Source organism: Falco rusticolus, chromosome 2 (assembly GCF_015220075.1).
Source record: "Falco rusticolus isolate bFalRus1 chromosome 2, bFalRus1.pri, whole genome shotgun sequence".
In the NCBI taxonomy this organism is placed as follows: domain Eukaryota; kingdom Metazoa; phylum Chordata; class Aves; order Falconiformes; family Falconidae; genus Falco; species Falco rusticolus.
The window spans coordinates 32,946,305-32,962,234 of NC_051188.1; the positions used below are offsets into that span (position 1 = coordinate 32,946,305).

At 41.6% G+C, this 15,930-nt stretch overlaps 1 protein-coding gene across 2 annotated transcripts in view; it reads left to right on the forward strand.

Moving 5' to 3' along the window:
- ENOX1 (ecto-NOX disulfide-thiol exchanger 1) overlaps positions 1-15,930 on the forward strand; it is a 369,827-nt gene that overhangs the window by 325,457 nt on the left and 28,440 nt on the right. For both annotated transcript variants that reach the window (XM_037378075.1, XM_037378076.1), the window contains one exon: positions 15,291-15,398. In XM_037378075.1, the coding sequence (XP_037233972.1) occupies positions 15,291-15,398 (108 nt within the window). The remainder of the gene's footprint in view (positions 1-15,290; positions 15,399-15,930) is intronic.

Below are 15,930 nucleotides of genomic sequence, written 5' to 3' on the forward strand. Positions count from 1 at the left end.
CTACAGGCTTGGGGCAGAGTGGCTGGAAAGCTGCCCAGTTGGAAAAGGACCTGGGGGTGAGGGTCAACAGCTGGCTGAATGTAAGCCAGCAGTGTGGCCAGAAGGGCCAGTAGCATCCTGGCTTGTATCAGGAACAGTGTGGCCAGCAGGACAAGGGCAGTGATTGTCCCCCTGTTCTCAGCACCGGTGAGGCTGCACCTTGAATGCTTTGTTCAGTTTTGGCCCACTCACTTCAAGAGGGACATTGAGGTGCTGGAGCATGTCCAGAGATGGGTAATGGAGCTGGCGAAGGGTCTGGAGCACAAGTCTGGTGAGGAGCGGCTGAGGGAACTGGGGCTGTTCAGCCTGGAGAGGAGGAGGCTCAAGGGGGGGACTCTCTACAACTACTTGAAAGGAGGCTGTAGGCAGGTGGGGGTCGGTCTCTTCTCCCAGGTAAGAAGTGACGGGACAAGAGGAAACAGCCTCAAGTTGCACCAGGTGAGGTTTAGATTGGGTATTACGAACAATTTTTTCACTGGGAGAGGGGTCAAGCGTTGGAACAGGCTGCTCAGGGAGGTGTTGGAATCACCATTCCTGGAGTTATTTAAAAAGCATGTAGATGCAGTGCTTAGGGACATGGTTTAGTGATGGACTTGGCAGTCCTGGGTTAATGGTTGGACTTGATGATCTCAATAATCTTTTCTAGCCTAAATGATTCTATGTTTCTATGGTTCGGTATTCTGTGGCGTCTTCACTTGTAGTCATCTGCACCTTTAGATGCATCTCTGCTTCTCAGCTTTGTCTTTTTTCTGCTCTTGTTTGAGGATGACTGAGACATCTCCAACTTGTCTAGACTGCCCTCCTGCTAACTTGCAAGTAGACAGCAACATCAATGCTGTCTCCTGAGCTTCTATCATTTATTCTGACCCATGGATGTAACCTTTTCATTCAGCCATTTTTTAAAGTGGTTTAGTGCAGTAACAAAGCTTTTTCTCTGACACCAGTCAGCAAGAAACTGCAATGTGTCTCTGCAGAGGCAGTCAGTTTATCATAAGCATTCTCTCTTTATTTGTTAATGTGCTCCTGACATTGTGCTGGACAAGTCTTGGCAAGCACATCCAGGCTGCTCCCACTGCTTCATCTGACATAAGCACCCCTCATTCAACTTGCATGTGTATAACATCTTTCCTGCACAGACACTTATATTCAGCTAATACATGACAGAGCACAAGGGCAGTGGCTCACCATGACATTGGGTTGGGCTCCCATCTAAAACGGAGCTTCTCAAGATGTCACTGCAGGGGTTAACTTTGCCTCCTTTGCCTGTGCCCTGAAACAATGTATGCTCCTCGATCACTCCCTGTTATTGGATTCCAGAAGGGAACAAGTTGTATCCATTTCAAGATTGTACTAAGCTGCTTTCTTATAACAAAAAACAGGAGACATTCATTACATACTAGTTTCCTGCTTGGGTTAGGAATTGGTACCCATTGAATCTAACAAGTCTGCAAATCCTGCCTAACACCAAATAACAGAGCACAAGACAAGCCTCCACATGTGTTTATATGTACATAAACCCCTTTAAGCCTGCATAGTTTTACAAAATCAGGGTGATTTATGGTATAGTGCAATAATTCTGAACAAATTTTTTGGAAAATAGAAAACAAGTCTTGATAAAATAAGATTGATAATTCAGCAATAAAACCTTTCCTGAACTTAGGAGCAAGTCATTAGTTAGAAATACTTGAGGATTCAGTATACTTTAGATATGCTTGAGGTCTATTCTTGATCTTATCCTTATAAAAATGGATACTTAAATATCACTGGCTTCATTAAATTTAACTGCATATATAAATATTGTGCTAAATTTCAGCCTGATGCTAATTCTCCATTAAAATTAGTGAAAAGTGGGCACAAAATACTATTAAATCAAAATGTTAGAGCCCTAACGCTCATTTTGCATTAGTATAATTTCCTACCTGGGGTCTGGATGAAGGATAATCAAGTCTGTAGAATATAAATAGATTTCTATTGAACTTCAAGTAAATGTTAATAATGCAAGTCAATAACAGAGAGCAGCTTACTCATCTCTCTGTTCAGCTAGCAATGGACACTGTAGTCCCTATTCCTCGGAGAGTTTCTATGTTCATGACAATTTTGCTGTGAGGTTCTGAATTTTTCTAGTTTGCCATCTCAGGGTCAGACCTACTAACCCCCAGTGGGATATAATTAGAGATGGCCAAAGGAGCTGGAGAAGACACTGCGGATAATCCAGTCTGACAATATGCTGAGGAGGGCAGCAATACAGAAGCACAGGAGGTGGAATTCAGAATATTTGGTGGGAAATTATCAGTCCGTTAAGCAGCTGGACTATGGCTTCAATGATATAGCCATAGTCATGACATCCCATAACCTTTGTGCTTTTCATGCAGTTCATGCATGAATATTTAGAAATAAACCTTTGATTTAGGTAGACTCTGTTTTATCTCAGCTTGGTTTTGTAAATGTTGAGAGATGACAACCTTAGCTGAAATCCATCAGTATAGCAGGTGCTCAGCATCTGTGGAAATCAGTCTCCGTATGAAATATTAGACATATAGCCAGGACCTCAGTAGTAATAATTTAACAAGAAGACCTGTATTCCCTTTTATTCTTTTGTATATATTAAAATTCATTTCAGACAAGGTAAACTGAGTGCCATTGAATTCCTGAACCCTGCATATACGTCAAAATTTAAAAAATGTATTCCTCCTCCTTCTTTCTTCTCCATTCTCCCCCGCTTTTTCATACACGTCTTCTTCTTCCAACTTTGAAAACTAGAGAACAAGTGATTTGAGCTGCAGCCTGAAAAGCAGATCTATCTGAGAAAAAGTGGATGCATTTTCAGAATCAAGACATTTTTTGCTAAACATATTTGGGCCAAAGAATAACAAATAACAAAACATCAGTGTATTTTTAATGCATTTCTATCATCTGGATATTTTTCAGGATTCTTTTCCACATTTTCAGGACTGATGAATATTTATTTTCTCTTCCATCATTCCTACTGAACCAAAGTAGCATGAGCAAAATCACACAGATGTTTCCCTATGAAGTATACCTTATGGGCAGTAGTAGCAACCTGCTTATTCCTTATGTTTAAGAAAGAAAACCCTTTAGTCTAATGACATTGAACTTATGGGAGGTTTAGTGAACTTTCTCCATAAAACTGTGTCACAGTTTCATTTCATACCCACTGTGAGATTTCAAACAAATGGAAATAATGTCTTGTATCCATGGTAACAAATGAGATACACTTTACCTGATTTTGAGATGGAAACTGAATTAACTTGTCACTGCTGCATAGGTGGTATTGCCTTCAATTTATTTCTATATGAGAACACACATACCAAGCAGATCACTTTTTGAATGGCTCTGGTTTTCCAGCAGTGTTTGGTATTCTCTAACAAAGTCTGTGATCACAAGGAAGGATGTTTTAGTTATAACAATTTTTACAGTACTTCACAGCACAGCTGTAAGAATTTTTTAAATCTGGTCTCTCGGTCTGAAATGTTTTACCAGATACATGACTTTGGTAATGCAGAAAATATCACTTGGTAGTGTTGCTTAATGCTTACCATTATAAGACTCAGTTTTTAGTGGGTATCTAATATCTCCAAATGTTAACCATTTGGGTTAGCATACTCTATGTGGAGGTGCAAACAGAATCCGTTTGAAAAAAATCTCATGTTTTAATCATTCCAAGAACAAAGCATGAAAACTATGCTTTTCTTCTTTGTTGTCCACCAAAGACAATTCTTGAGGAACTGCACTTTCCATCTTTATGCTTTGAAACAAGGACTCAGAATTTGACAGTGAGTCTCTATTGAATTAATGATGTGGTTTCCATATCCTTTATAAAATCTGTCTGAAACTGATATTGTTAACAAGCCTTTGAAAAATGTCAGCTTGCCATGTAAGAGATGGCACTCATTAGCATATATCCAACTAAATTTGGGATTTTTACTGGTCATCTGGGGTTGTTCATGAACCACCTCTATAGCACAGCCATCAGTGCAATGTTTTAAGCCTCAAGCTAGTCCTAAGTCTACAGAGCACACCTCCTTTAGCATGGCTCTCTAATTGAACTAGTTCCACCTTTTCATCAGGCTTAATTGGCCAAGGTATGGGGCCATGCTTGCATAGCTGTACTGATTCCTGAACAAGTTCATTTGCCAATAGACTGGTAATTCTGCACAGTGCTCCATTGCATCATGTAAATGTATGATAATGTTCTTTCCTCTCACAACTCCCTGATCGGCTGAATTTAAGCTCCTGCAGGCTAGGGTATCATCCTGAAATCCCCATTTAAATCATGCTTCCACCTACGTTTTCTCCATGAAATGTACATAAGTGCTTACAGTTCTGCTATCGCACATGCTGAGGTGTATCTGGGACATTTAAGAGGCACCTCATTGCCCTCATCCCCTAAGGGGCCTGATTCATTAGCTGAGCTCAGGTTCATACTCCTAACACACAGCGACAGCACTCGCTCCCCTTCGTTAGCAGTGATGCATTAAAGCCTAGCCATGGGGTTATTGCATGAGCAGGGGATGCATGGGGGTACCTCTCCTAAATTAATCCTCAGGGTAGAAAGCAAGAACAATAGGAACATTTGTGGATGGTAGGTGTAGGGCTGACATAGTGTCTGATACACTGCTGCAGGTGCCACCGACTCTGTTAGCTCAAGACATCTCAGAAGGGGACTGAACATATTCTGGCCCTGCTGATGACCCGCCTGGGGTGTCACTCTGATGTAGCATCAATAAAGTCCTCTTTTGTCTTGTCTTCTTTTTTCCCCCAAAAAAATCAGTTTCACTTGAACAGCAATGCAGATTGTGAACCTGAGCACTCAGAAGCCAGGAATTGCCAGAACTGTGTATTTTGCTCCGTATACCTCACAGACCCTGCCCTGTTTGATGCTGCAGACAGAGTACATGGTTAATCATCACCTGTTCAATACCTTCCTGTCCTTGCTGTTCAATATGCAACTCAAGGTCTTACTGCAAAGGCCACATTGCTCCTAACATTTCCTACATACTGAGGACTAGCTTTTGCAGTTTACTAATCATTAAGCATTTAAAATAAAGAGCACATGCATCTGAGACCTATACACCCTTTTTTAAAGGGCTCTGATAAATGCCAGATGACTAGCAGTCATTTCAGGCTTTCAGTGTTCCTCCAGGGAAGGACAGTTTGGTCTGTGATATGCCTCACTGTTGTCACTTGGAGGGTGAGAAGAGCTGCTCGAGTGCATCACACCTCCCTCCTTACACTTTGCTCCCTCGAGGGAGGATGGCCAGGGTACATATTTGGTGATGAGGACTGTGGATTGCACACAGCTTCCACGGTCACTAGGAGCTGGATTAGGACCCTTTTGTCTAAGTGAGATGGCACAAGGCTTTTTAATATAGATCATATACCTTTGATATTTAGTAGTCAGTCTGAGTAGAAAAGCCAGAGGTAGCTAGTGTTGGCCTCGCTGTGCTGCCTTGAAAAGGAATTGGATTTCTGCCATTCCCAGCTACTGGAGCAGAGCTAGTCCATTTTCTGATGTCCCTACTGAGCTAGCAGATTATTTTTTTTTTTTTCCTACAGGCAAAGATGGCATTGCTCAGGTCTTTCCTCTTCTATCCTGTACAAAAAGTAGTTTTCTCATACAAGTAATGGAAGAACTGACTATTCCCATAGTCCACTCACTTTCAGTGGGAACAGGGAGGAAAAGCGTGTTTCTGTTGGGAAGTTTCAACAGCTAGTAGGATAAAGCATTGTGAGACTTTTTCCATATGACTCTTCTAACCAAACTACCACCTATTACATTCCAATAAACCTCAGCTGGCATTTAGGTCTGCAGCTCCCAGATCCTTCACAGATGTTGTTAACTGTCACAGCCATTCCTTTCTCTCACATACAAACTTTCTCAAGTGTCAGAAGTCAGACACATATGCTGTTCGCTAAAAATTGCCAGATCTGGTGCCATGTGAGACCCATGACCATTATAACAACTATTTACCTTTAAATATACAGCTTCTAGTAGCAGTTTAGCACTGATATTAACATCATTGTTGAATAGATGGAGCAAATTATGTCTGTATTTATTAATACAGCCTAAATGCAAAGGATTTATAGTCTTTTTTTATCCACATACCTTTTGGTCACCAAACATCTATTCAGGATATAAACCACCCAATGTACTTACACACAACTATAAACTGATTCTTCTCCAAATGCAGTATTAAAGAGAAGAGTAAATAAAAGGGACAAGAAAACATTATCCCTTGTATTTGTGTTTTACATGCTGAATAAACAGACCAGAATAATTAAGTTGGAAATGATTTTTATTACTGCTCTTGCGGTATGAATTCCAGTTAGATCATTCTATTTTCCTGTAAAAGCGGCACTGGAGTAGTAATGGCAATATTGATCAACACTGATATTTTTATAGGGAACAGGTACAAGATAAGTGCGAGGGACTACAACTAATATCCAGATGTTCACTTCAAGGCCTGTCTACTCTTGTCTCACCCTTACGGTTGATATTTGGAAACTGGTTAAGAAATATGTCTGCTCCCATGACAGAGAGAAATGTTCCCATAAGTATTAAATTTGTTCCCTTGTGCTTTTCAGGGCCCTGTACAGCACTGTCCATGTTCAAACTTCCAGCAAATACTTACTCTTTCAGATTATATTAAAAAAAAGAGTAGCTGGCAATTAAGTGCTAATTATTTACCAGATCTCAGACAGGCCAAATGGGTTCTTCTCTGTGTTTAATGACCTTTCCTTGTTGAAAATACTGCTTAATTTCCCACTTCTGCCACCACCACTTCAACAATATTATGGGAAGTGTAAATAAGACCCCACAGATGCTCTAAACACCTATTCTTGATAGCTGTTCTAGTGGTAAGATGTGGCATCACTGACCGATGCCCAGGCTGCAATCGGCAGCCCCCGGCCAACCTTCCCAGTTTATATACTGAACATGACATTCTATAGGATATCCCTATGGCTAGCTTGGGTCAGCTGTCCTGGCTGTGTTCCCTTCAAGCTTCTTGTGCACATGCTCGCTGGCAGAGCAGGGGAAACTGAAAAGCCCTTGCCTTAGGGTAAGCACTGCTCAGCAACAACTAAAACACAGTGTGTTATCAATGTTATTCTCATACTAAATCCAAAGTAGTAGCAAGCTACTAAGAAGAAAATTAATTCTATCCCCGCTGAAACCAGGACAACTGTGCATCATAGGGGGTGCAGACTGGTTGCCTTGAAGGACAGATATGAAGGCAGAGGGAACATGACACTTATCTGGGATCAGATCTCTTTCTTTGATCAGGATCAGAGCAAATTGTAAGCCCACTTGTCTATTCACCTATTGCCAGTAAAGTCAAGGGCTATGCAATATGCCCATCATCTCATTTAGCAAAGGTGGGAGGGAGCTTTATTTATGAGGTGCAGTAGACTTTGTTCAGACCTCTCTCATCCACAGGCCACCATCAAAATCAAAGGCCTTGTGCAATCTGCTGTGAAAGTCATATCCCAGAGAGGGATCCCTGATGTTAACGCTAAGTATCTATTAGCAAATTGGGAGAATTTAACTTCTGAGAGGAGGGATTGATTCTGTAATGTTCCTAAGGACTTGTCTTTTCCTCATTTGCTGCAAAAGTCCATAGATGACTAAAGAGAACTTGTCTTTCTTGAGGAGCAAGACATATTCTTTAAAATTACTTGGCAAAGGAAGGCTGTGGACTGGCTCTTAAGTCATTCATTGTGCCACCCATGTTCTTTCATCTGCTGTCCAACCCCTAACGCTGCTTTTTGTGGCTAATGTGGCTGAATTACTACGCCTCGTAGAAACAAAAAGAAATTGAGAGCTCATTATCTGATATCTATTAGGTATTATTCAGAATCACAGAATAACATAAGTCAGAAGGTATGCCTGGAGGTCACGTACACCGACCCTCTGCTCAAAGCAGGGGCAGCTCTGGAGTTGTCTCAATTTTGCTCAGGACATTGTCCAGCTATGTTCTCAGTACGTCCGTGGGTGGAGAGTCCACAGCTTCTCTAAGGCCTTATTCAAGTGATTGGCCAACCTCATGGTGGATTATTTTTCTTATATGTAATAGAAATGTTCCTTGTTGAATATGAGTCTATTCACCTTCAGCCCTTATCCAGGAAAAGCCTGACTCCATCTTCTCTGTAACCTCCCTTCCAGTGTGTCTGTATCCACCTGTCTGTTTTCTCATTTGGCATATTTCTCGGGTTCAGTCCTGCCTGCTCCTAGTCTGAGCAAAGCTGTAGGACCTATGCAGTCAATCTAATAGCAGGGGAGGGGAGCATGGTAAACATCTCCCTGAGGAAGCAGCTGGGCAGAGTTCGTCAGTAGTGCCATTATATGCACTCACTCATCATGTGTGTGTCCAACTCCCTGGCCCCCTCGAAGGTGGTTAACCTGTGGAGCTAACATGTTCAGCATGGTCTTTGCCTCTGGCCAGCGAGCCAGGAAACCCCACTTTGCAGGTGGGTGCCCAACAAGCAGGAGCTGGGCTGTTGATCCATGTGCAGCTCTTCACCAGCCCAGGGCTGGGGGGTCAGGGCTGGATTGAAAACCTCGTGATCCATCCATCCATGTAGTCCCAATGACACAGGCAGTCCCTGAGAGGTGGGAGGGTTGAGAAACATTGTGCTATTACACTGTATTTCTTTTTACTCCCTTAAAAAAATCCACAATCATACTCTATTTTATTAATGCCTTGTCACACATTACGATGGCATGTGTATTGCCCCTACTGCTGCAACATGGCTAATTTCCTTGAGGGCTCATTTCTAAAGCTTCTTTGACTTGTCTTTCATATTCTCCTGTTTCCTTGGTGATTTGTCTGGCCTCATCAGTGTCTTGTTACTAATGCATATTTGCTCAGCTGGGAAGTCACTTTCTCATTATTCAAGCCTGCCATGTGCTGGCCATTTGTGATATGAAATCTTGTCTGTTTTACAAAAAGAGAAAAACACTCTTCCAGACTGTCCATGGACGTACTGGGAGAGGGATTTGTATTTTTATTTTGCCATTGCCTGTGTACCTGAGATTTCATTTTGATTCATTCTTTTCCTTCTACCGAAGGAAGATTATGAGAAGAAATATTTAACATCCTTCCCCTCTGTATTTGTGAACAGCTTCTAAGAATTTTGGAACACTTTCCTTGCTGATTTTTGTCCTTTTCCATTTGGCAAACTAACTTCTTTTTCTGTCTGTAAAATAAAGTTAGAAAAGACACAGCAAGTTTTACATAAGGAAAAAGAAGATAATAAAACCTTAGGAATTGCTAGCATAAGTGAATGTTTTAAGTTTTAGGTGAACCCTGCAGTCCTTTCAATGCCTGTGATTTCATACTTTTCAGATCTTGGATTCTAGCGTAGTTTAGGGGAAAGACCTGCACTTTTACATGTGAGAACTACTTCCTGGGGTTCCTGTTTAGTGTGCAAGCCTTGATTTCATTGGGACTGAAAAAATTAGCCTTGGTTGGGATACATCCTGCCTACTTGAGGCATGTAAGTTTTGCCTTCATTTCAGGTGGCTAGTGCACCAGATGCCCCCGTTCTTCCTGTATAGGGATACATTCCATATAGATAGTAAGTGGAGAGTAATATGCTGCCCCCAAACGTTGTATGGATAGGAGAATTTAGTCTGTCTAACTTCACTAGGTGTATAAGATGGCCATTCAACTGAGTTGGCATTCAACTGTGTGAGACCACCCCTCTTTGACTAATATTTCAGAATAGTTTGCCACAGATCTTTTCTGGACACTCTGCAGCTACTCCAGATACAGGATTGAGAGTCTGTGCCTCCTTCCCGGGGCAGAACAGGCTGGGTTTGCTGAAACTGCCTGCACAACCCATGATCAAAGTCAGCGCTCCCACCTCAGAGATGTTCCTTTGTCTGCTCTACTTCCCTTTCTTTTAAGGTCTTTGTAACCTTATCATATTTCATTTCAAGCAGCTGTAGACAAAACTGTAACCAAAATAGCAGGGGCAGGACCATTCAGCAGTATAACTGCTAAATTTGTGGCAAATGCTGGTTTTCCTTTTTCATTATTCTGTCAGACTTACAGTATCTTAAGTACAGCCTCAGGCCCTGTGGTCTCTTCTGATCTGCCTCTCTTTTCTTGGCATGCTAAGCTGATGGTTTCATGCTGGAAACCATGCTTTCCTTCTGAGACCCTTCTCTGTCCTGCTAGGCTCGGTGTATGACCACACTTCTAGATATGTCCTAATTTATATTTAAATGTACACATGTAACACTGCCTTTTGGGGAGCAATGAAGAACTGTGGGCAGGGAGGAGGAGAGGAAAGAGAAGGCATATTTGATGGCTGCACACTGGTACACAACAGCAAGCTATTACTTTCCCTTTAGGGCTTCTCCTATATTTCGAGGCACTGTATGTTGTTTGGTTGTTAGCATTCTTGGCCACACTGGCACTGCATTGTACACAGTCTGAGTAATTCAGATGGCTTCAATAATGCCATCTATATTTAATGTTTCAGAAGCTGTGAAGATTGGTTTAAGATGGTAATTTTCTGTCTGCGCTTTTGAGTTCTACGCAATATGGGTAGTACTGAACTGTCTCTGACAGAGATTTATCATTGGAGGTGGGAATGTGTGAAAAAACAAAATAAAACACACACACCCTTCCCCCATTATGAAGAAATTAGCTACCCGCTTATGCAGGGAGGATTTGGTCCTCATGGATGAAGGAAGCTTAACACTGGAGTGTGGTATTTACCATTTCTATACAGAGCAACTGCAGAGCTGGCACTGGCAACAAGCAATGTCTTGGGGCTTTTTTTGTCTAAAATGCACTGATTGATCTCTGGACAGACACAACCTGTAGGTTAATTCTTTCTCCTTTCCTTTCTCCTCTCTTGAAATGCCAGTAAGAGGATATCAGTGATACCTACCAGTCTGATCTGGACCTACTACACAGCTTCATCTCTTAGGGTCAGCCTGGCAACCATGTTTTGGTTGCACGTAGACCAGCCGAGCATCTGGAGTGGTGCTGGTGGAGTTCTAGGCTGTACAGAGGTCTCTCTCCAGGATCCTCAGAGCTGTGAGAAGCACCATGAGATGCTTTTCTGCTTCCCGACCCTGGCGTTTTGGCTCAGGGAAAAGACTCTTGCATAACTTGCAGGGGACCCTCAAAGACTGTTGGAAGACAACAGAAGAATGAGCCAGGTATTTCCTGGCTGTGAAACCGAGAAGTCATTCCTTTGCCAGGGGAAACTGGGGAACTGCTGGCTGAATGCCATGGCTGTGCCACAAAGCTGGGGACATCAGGGCTTAAAGGAAATGGCCAGAGAGGTGAGACAAGATTGAAGGAAGGGACATTGATATCTGTGCTGGCATTAGCTGTGAGACCAGCCAGCAGGATATAACAGGTGGAAAGCAGGGCAGCAAATGCTGCATGGGTAGGTGGGCACAGGGGGGAAAGTTGGGTGAGGTGGCAAAGTGGGTGGAATAGTATCAAGAGTACAAATGTCAAAACCAAGAAGAACCATGTTTTATTTTAATTGATTATGGTGTGTACTTGCAAGCAATCTGAAGGGCAGAATATCTATAGGATCAATTTTTAATAAACACATTTGTGAGAAAAACAAAATAATTCTGAAAAATTAAATACTGTAATCTTGGTATCATTCATTACAATCTTTATGGAGAGACTGTCTGTTTATATGTAGGCATGTCAGCAGTCCCAGTTACGAAACTTGCCTCATTCCTGCCAGTATAAGATCCTCTTCCCATTTGCATCTAACCTTGCCAAACATCACGTGTTTCTGCTGAAATTTTCAGGCTGTTCATCTGTCTTAGGTTGATATTTTTTTCAGTCAAATCTATTTCTTCATTTTCCAAATTGAGACTAGAGAGGAAAAATACAGTCTTTGGCAGGTATGACTCCTTGTTACAACTTCTTGGTGGTGGCATCAGTCACTCAGGACAAAGATCTCAGAACCTGACCCATGCAAAATTAGAAGATTCTGCAGCTTTTAGAGATAAATTTGAGGGAGTAAAAAAAAAAAAAAAAAAAAAAGGTTAAACCCCCAGGGAATGGCTACATGGTTTAAACAATTATGACATCTTTGTGGTTGGATGGAAAGGTCCCAGTTCTGAGTTCTGTGAATGAAAAACCTTATGTGTGACTGGGAATACAGTACCTTAGTTACAAATACTGTTTTCCCCATGAAAATAAGACCCATTTGCTCTCTTTGAAAATAGGAGCCTATGCACACACAGTAAGCTTACAGTAGTTGACGGTTTAACCATTAAGACTGCTGGAAGGTTTTATCTCATATCAAGTGCTTTGCAGCTCATATCGCAACCAGAATGCTCACTCTTAACCCAGAGAAACTTGAGCATGTTGGAAATTTTCCTGGGATTCCTGTTCCTGGCTGGTCCAGAGCCAAGTACAAAGATGAAGAGCAGGGAACATCTTTAGTGCTCTCAGAGGGTGTCTTCCACACCACTTGCTCCCATGCTCGGTCAGTTTTGGAAAAAATGCCTCAAACAAAAAACAGGAAAAGTTGAGATCAAAGGAAGAGGGATACAATTAGACTAAATCACATTGGGGGATCACAGTGGGAGATCTGAAAATAAAATAGTGTAAGTTTATAAGCTGATCTGCAGTATGTAAAACTTGGCCATGGCGGAGCCGTGGGGAGTGGGTGGGTGGGATGGGGAAGGAGTTTTCAGTTCTGGCAGAAATGTAACAAGTTCAACCCAGATGTGAAACTTGGTTTCCCATGTGTAACAGTCATTGGGAGTGAAAAAGCTTTCCAGGGGCAGGGAAGGACTGAAAACTGACTTGAGATCTCCCAGATGGGAGTTTATATTGTCCAGAAGAATGTGCTGTATGGTTTCTCCCAGAAGCTGGAGTAAAATCTCTGAACCAGGGTGAAGGTGCAGTCTGGTGGTGATGTTCTCCTTGGATATGCATGGCTATGCAGTTCCTTTAAGAGGCTGTGGAGCAAACAAGATCTCTTGTGAGATCCCCCTCAGACTCCCAAGTACTTGTAAAACTGCACTGAGATAATGAAGATAATTAAGTCCCATGCTTCAAGGTTTCAGCTGATTGCCTGGAGACAAAAAGAAGAGCTTTCCTCCCCCAATACATAATCAGCTAGATGCATTCCTGTCTGTGTATGAAGATCATTCTCTTCGTTTTGGCTCCTCCCTTTGAATCATCATAGGCTGGGCACAGTGGTGAGACATAACGCTCAGAAAAGACTTTGAGATGGCAGGCAAAAGCTCCTTTCTCTTAACAACCCTTGCCATGTTCAGGTGTGTAAGGTCAAACAGGTTGCAGCTGGGAAGGAGAGGACATTTCACAAGCCCTCATTAGGTGACACATCTGCTTACCAAACTTCAGGTGTCTCAGCTAGTGACCCTTGAAAGGGCTTATGCTATCTTTCTGGTGTCTTGTATGCTCTGCTTCTCTTCCAAGGATTGGAGTTCCTTCTTTCTAAGTTACAGGCGTCAGCTAGAGCTATCATGGGTGAAGCTTAATGGTCTGTAGTAACAGGAGGTTATGTGAAGTAACCAAATGGTCCCTTCTGGGCTAAAAAGTTATGAAATGTCTGGAAATCTCTAACTGTGCTAAGGATCTGCATGGGTATCAGTGTGTGAAATATAACAGTATACACAAATTCAGTGTATCTCTGAAAATGTAGGGAGTAATACCCGACAGGCAAGATGAACACAGACCTGAGGTAGCAATCCATCCCTGGTCAAGAAATACCAAAGTAGAGCTTCCCACACAACAGTTGGTTGGGCAAGAGTCTCAGTGGAACAGACCTTCTTATTTCATGTAAAATCTTGAGATTTTATATGCTCTTGTGCTATGGTAGAGTGAATACACATACCTGAATGTCTCTTGAAGGCTCCCAGGGAGCAGTGCAGGTGGCAAGATCCATCAAAAAACTAACCCAGCTGGACTGTAGAGTGTGTGAGATATAATCAGACATATACCCATGTGTATTTTTACTTCAGTGGCTGAATTAATCCATCATACTGGTGTTCCCTTACAACAGAAATACACTACCAATAACTCCATCAGTGCCTGAAATGTCATCTGTTTCCAAGCAGCTCTGAAAACAATACTGGCAGCAAGTCCTTTGATGCCTGGGACTTCCAGTGCAGTGGAACAAAGCCAGAGACTATTTCTAGCTTTGCTATCTGTAATTTACCAAGATGCTGAACACCGGCAACATCTGTTTGAGTCAGAGTTACCAGTCCTAAGCACAAGCATAAACTGAGCTGTAGATGCTTAGATACATGGTTAGATCAATAACGCAAGTTAGTAAAGCAGTTCCTCATTCAAGCAGTCCTTAAAAAGGAGTGTGCTTACAAGCGGTATGTTGCCCCAGTAAAATATAGTTTCCTTTCTTGATCATTAAGGGAAAGCACCATAAACTCCTGTTTAATCTCATGTTTATCTCCTCTTGCTGTTCTGCATGTCTATCATTCATCACATCAATACAAAAACATGTAATTATTTCAGAATTGTCTACTGACCTGCTCTTGACAGTCACAATATATCTATGCATAACCTAAAGCTAGCCAAGACCAGGGGACATGGGCTTTTAAAGATGCCCCTACATCCCAGAATTGTCTTCATAAAAATAGGCTTTGGTCATAGCTTTTTGTTTTGACAGTTCAGATTGGCAGTCTTCCTGGCTGATATATCGGTTGTAAGGTGTCAGTTTTCCTGATCTAATAAAATACCACAGCAAGGGAAAAAAAGGAAAGGTTTTGTCTTCTTGGCAACTCAGTGTGAAAGTTTTCTAGAATATTGCTTTGCATAGAATGAAAATGGCTGTGGGCCAGTGTCTAATTATATTAAAGGGCTGTGCTTTTACATTATTTATGTACCATGGTGTTTACCCTAGTATTATTAAAACCGCCGCATATACTTCTACAAATAAGATTTTGGTTCAGATGAATGTGACAGTCACGCTGTGGGTGATATACTGTACCAGGAATTTCTGCTTTAATGCAAGAAATAGCTTAACACACATTAACAGATGCATTACTTGTGGAGCACTGCTGCAGAAGGAGATGCAGATGAAAATAATTTGCCTCTGGTCCATTTAGACACAGCAGATTATGCAACAGTAATAAATGTGGGAGCAGACTGCAAAGCATTGTCTGAAATGAGGATTTATCAAACTGAGGATTTAAAACCACTTTGGATCCAAATGATGCTAACCAGAAACTTCTTTTGTTTGTGCAGCAATTGCTGAGCATACAGGAAGAATTAAATAACAAAAAATCCGAACTGGAACAAGCCAAGGAAGAGCAAACACATACACAAGCAATGCTTAAAGTCCTGCAGGAACAGGTGAGTGTTTCTGGTGGCAGAAGAATGCTGGCTTAGGCATGCTAAGGGGATGGAAGACTCATGGCTTCACCTCCAAAATCCATAGAAGTCTGACCACAGAATATGCTGTGAGCAATAAATAACCTAAATAGCCTGTGTGTCCGCTTTGATTAGTGTTTGTGAATGCAGCTGAGGCTAACACAGAGTTTGAGAGAACAGTGAAAAAGGACCCTTATTTTATAGTATCCAATACTGAATTTCATGTCTTGAGTAACTTTTCCTCTTACATTGTTCTTCATAGATATCAGTAATGAGTGTTTTTGCTCTGAATTAAAAAAATGTTGTGAGAGTTAAATATCCCTGAAATAAAACAGCTCTTTCTTTTGAGACTAGAATTGGGGGAAAAAAGAAAAAAAGAGCTTGGCATGTCCTCTGTTATTCATGCAAATATGAGTAAAGAAAAAACTTTATCATTATGGCACTAAAAAAATAGTAACAAATGCACATATTCAAGCAGTGAGAAGCGAACCTCTATAAATCTGATTATCACACC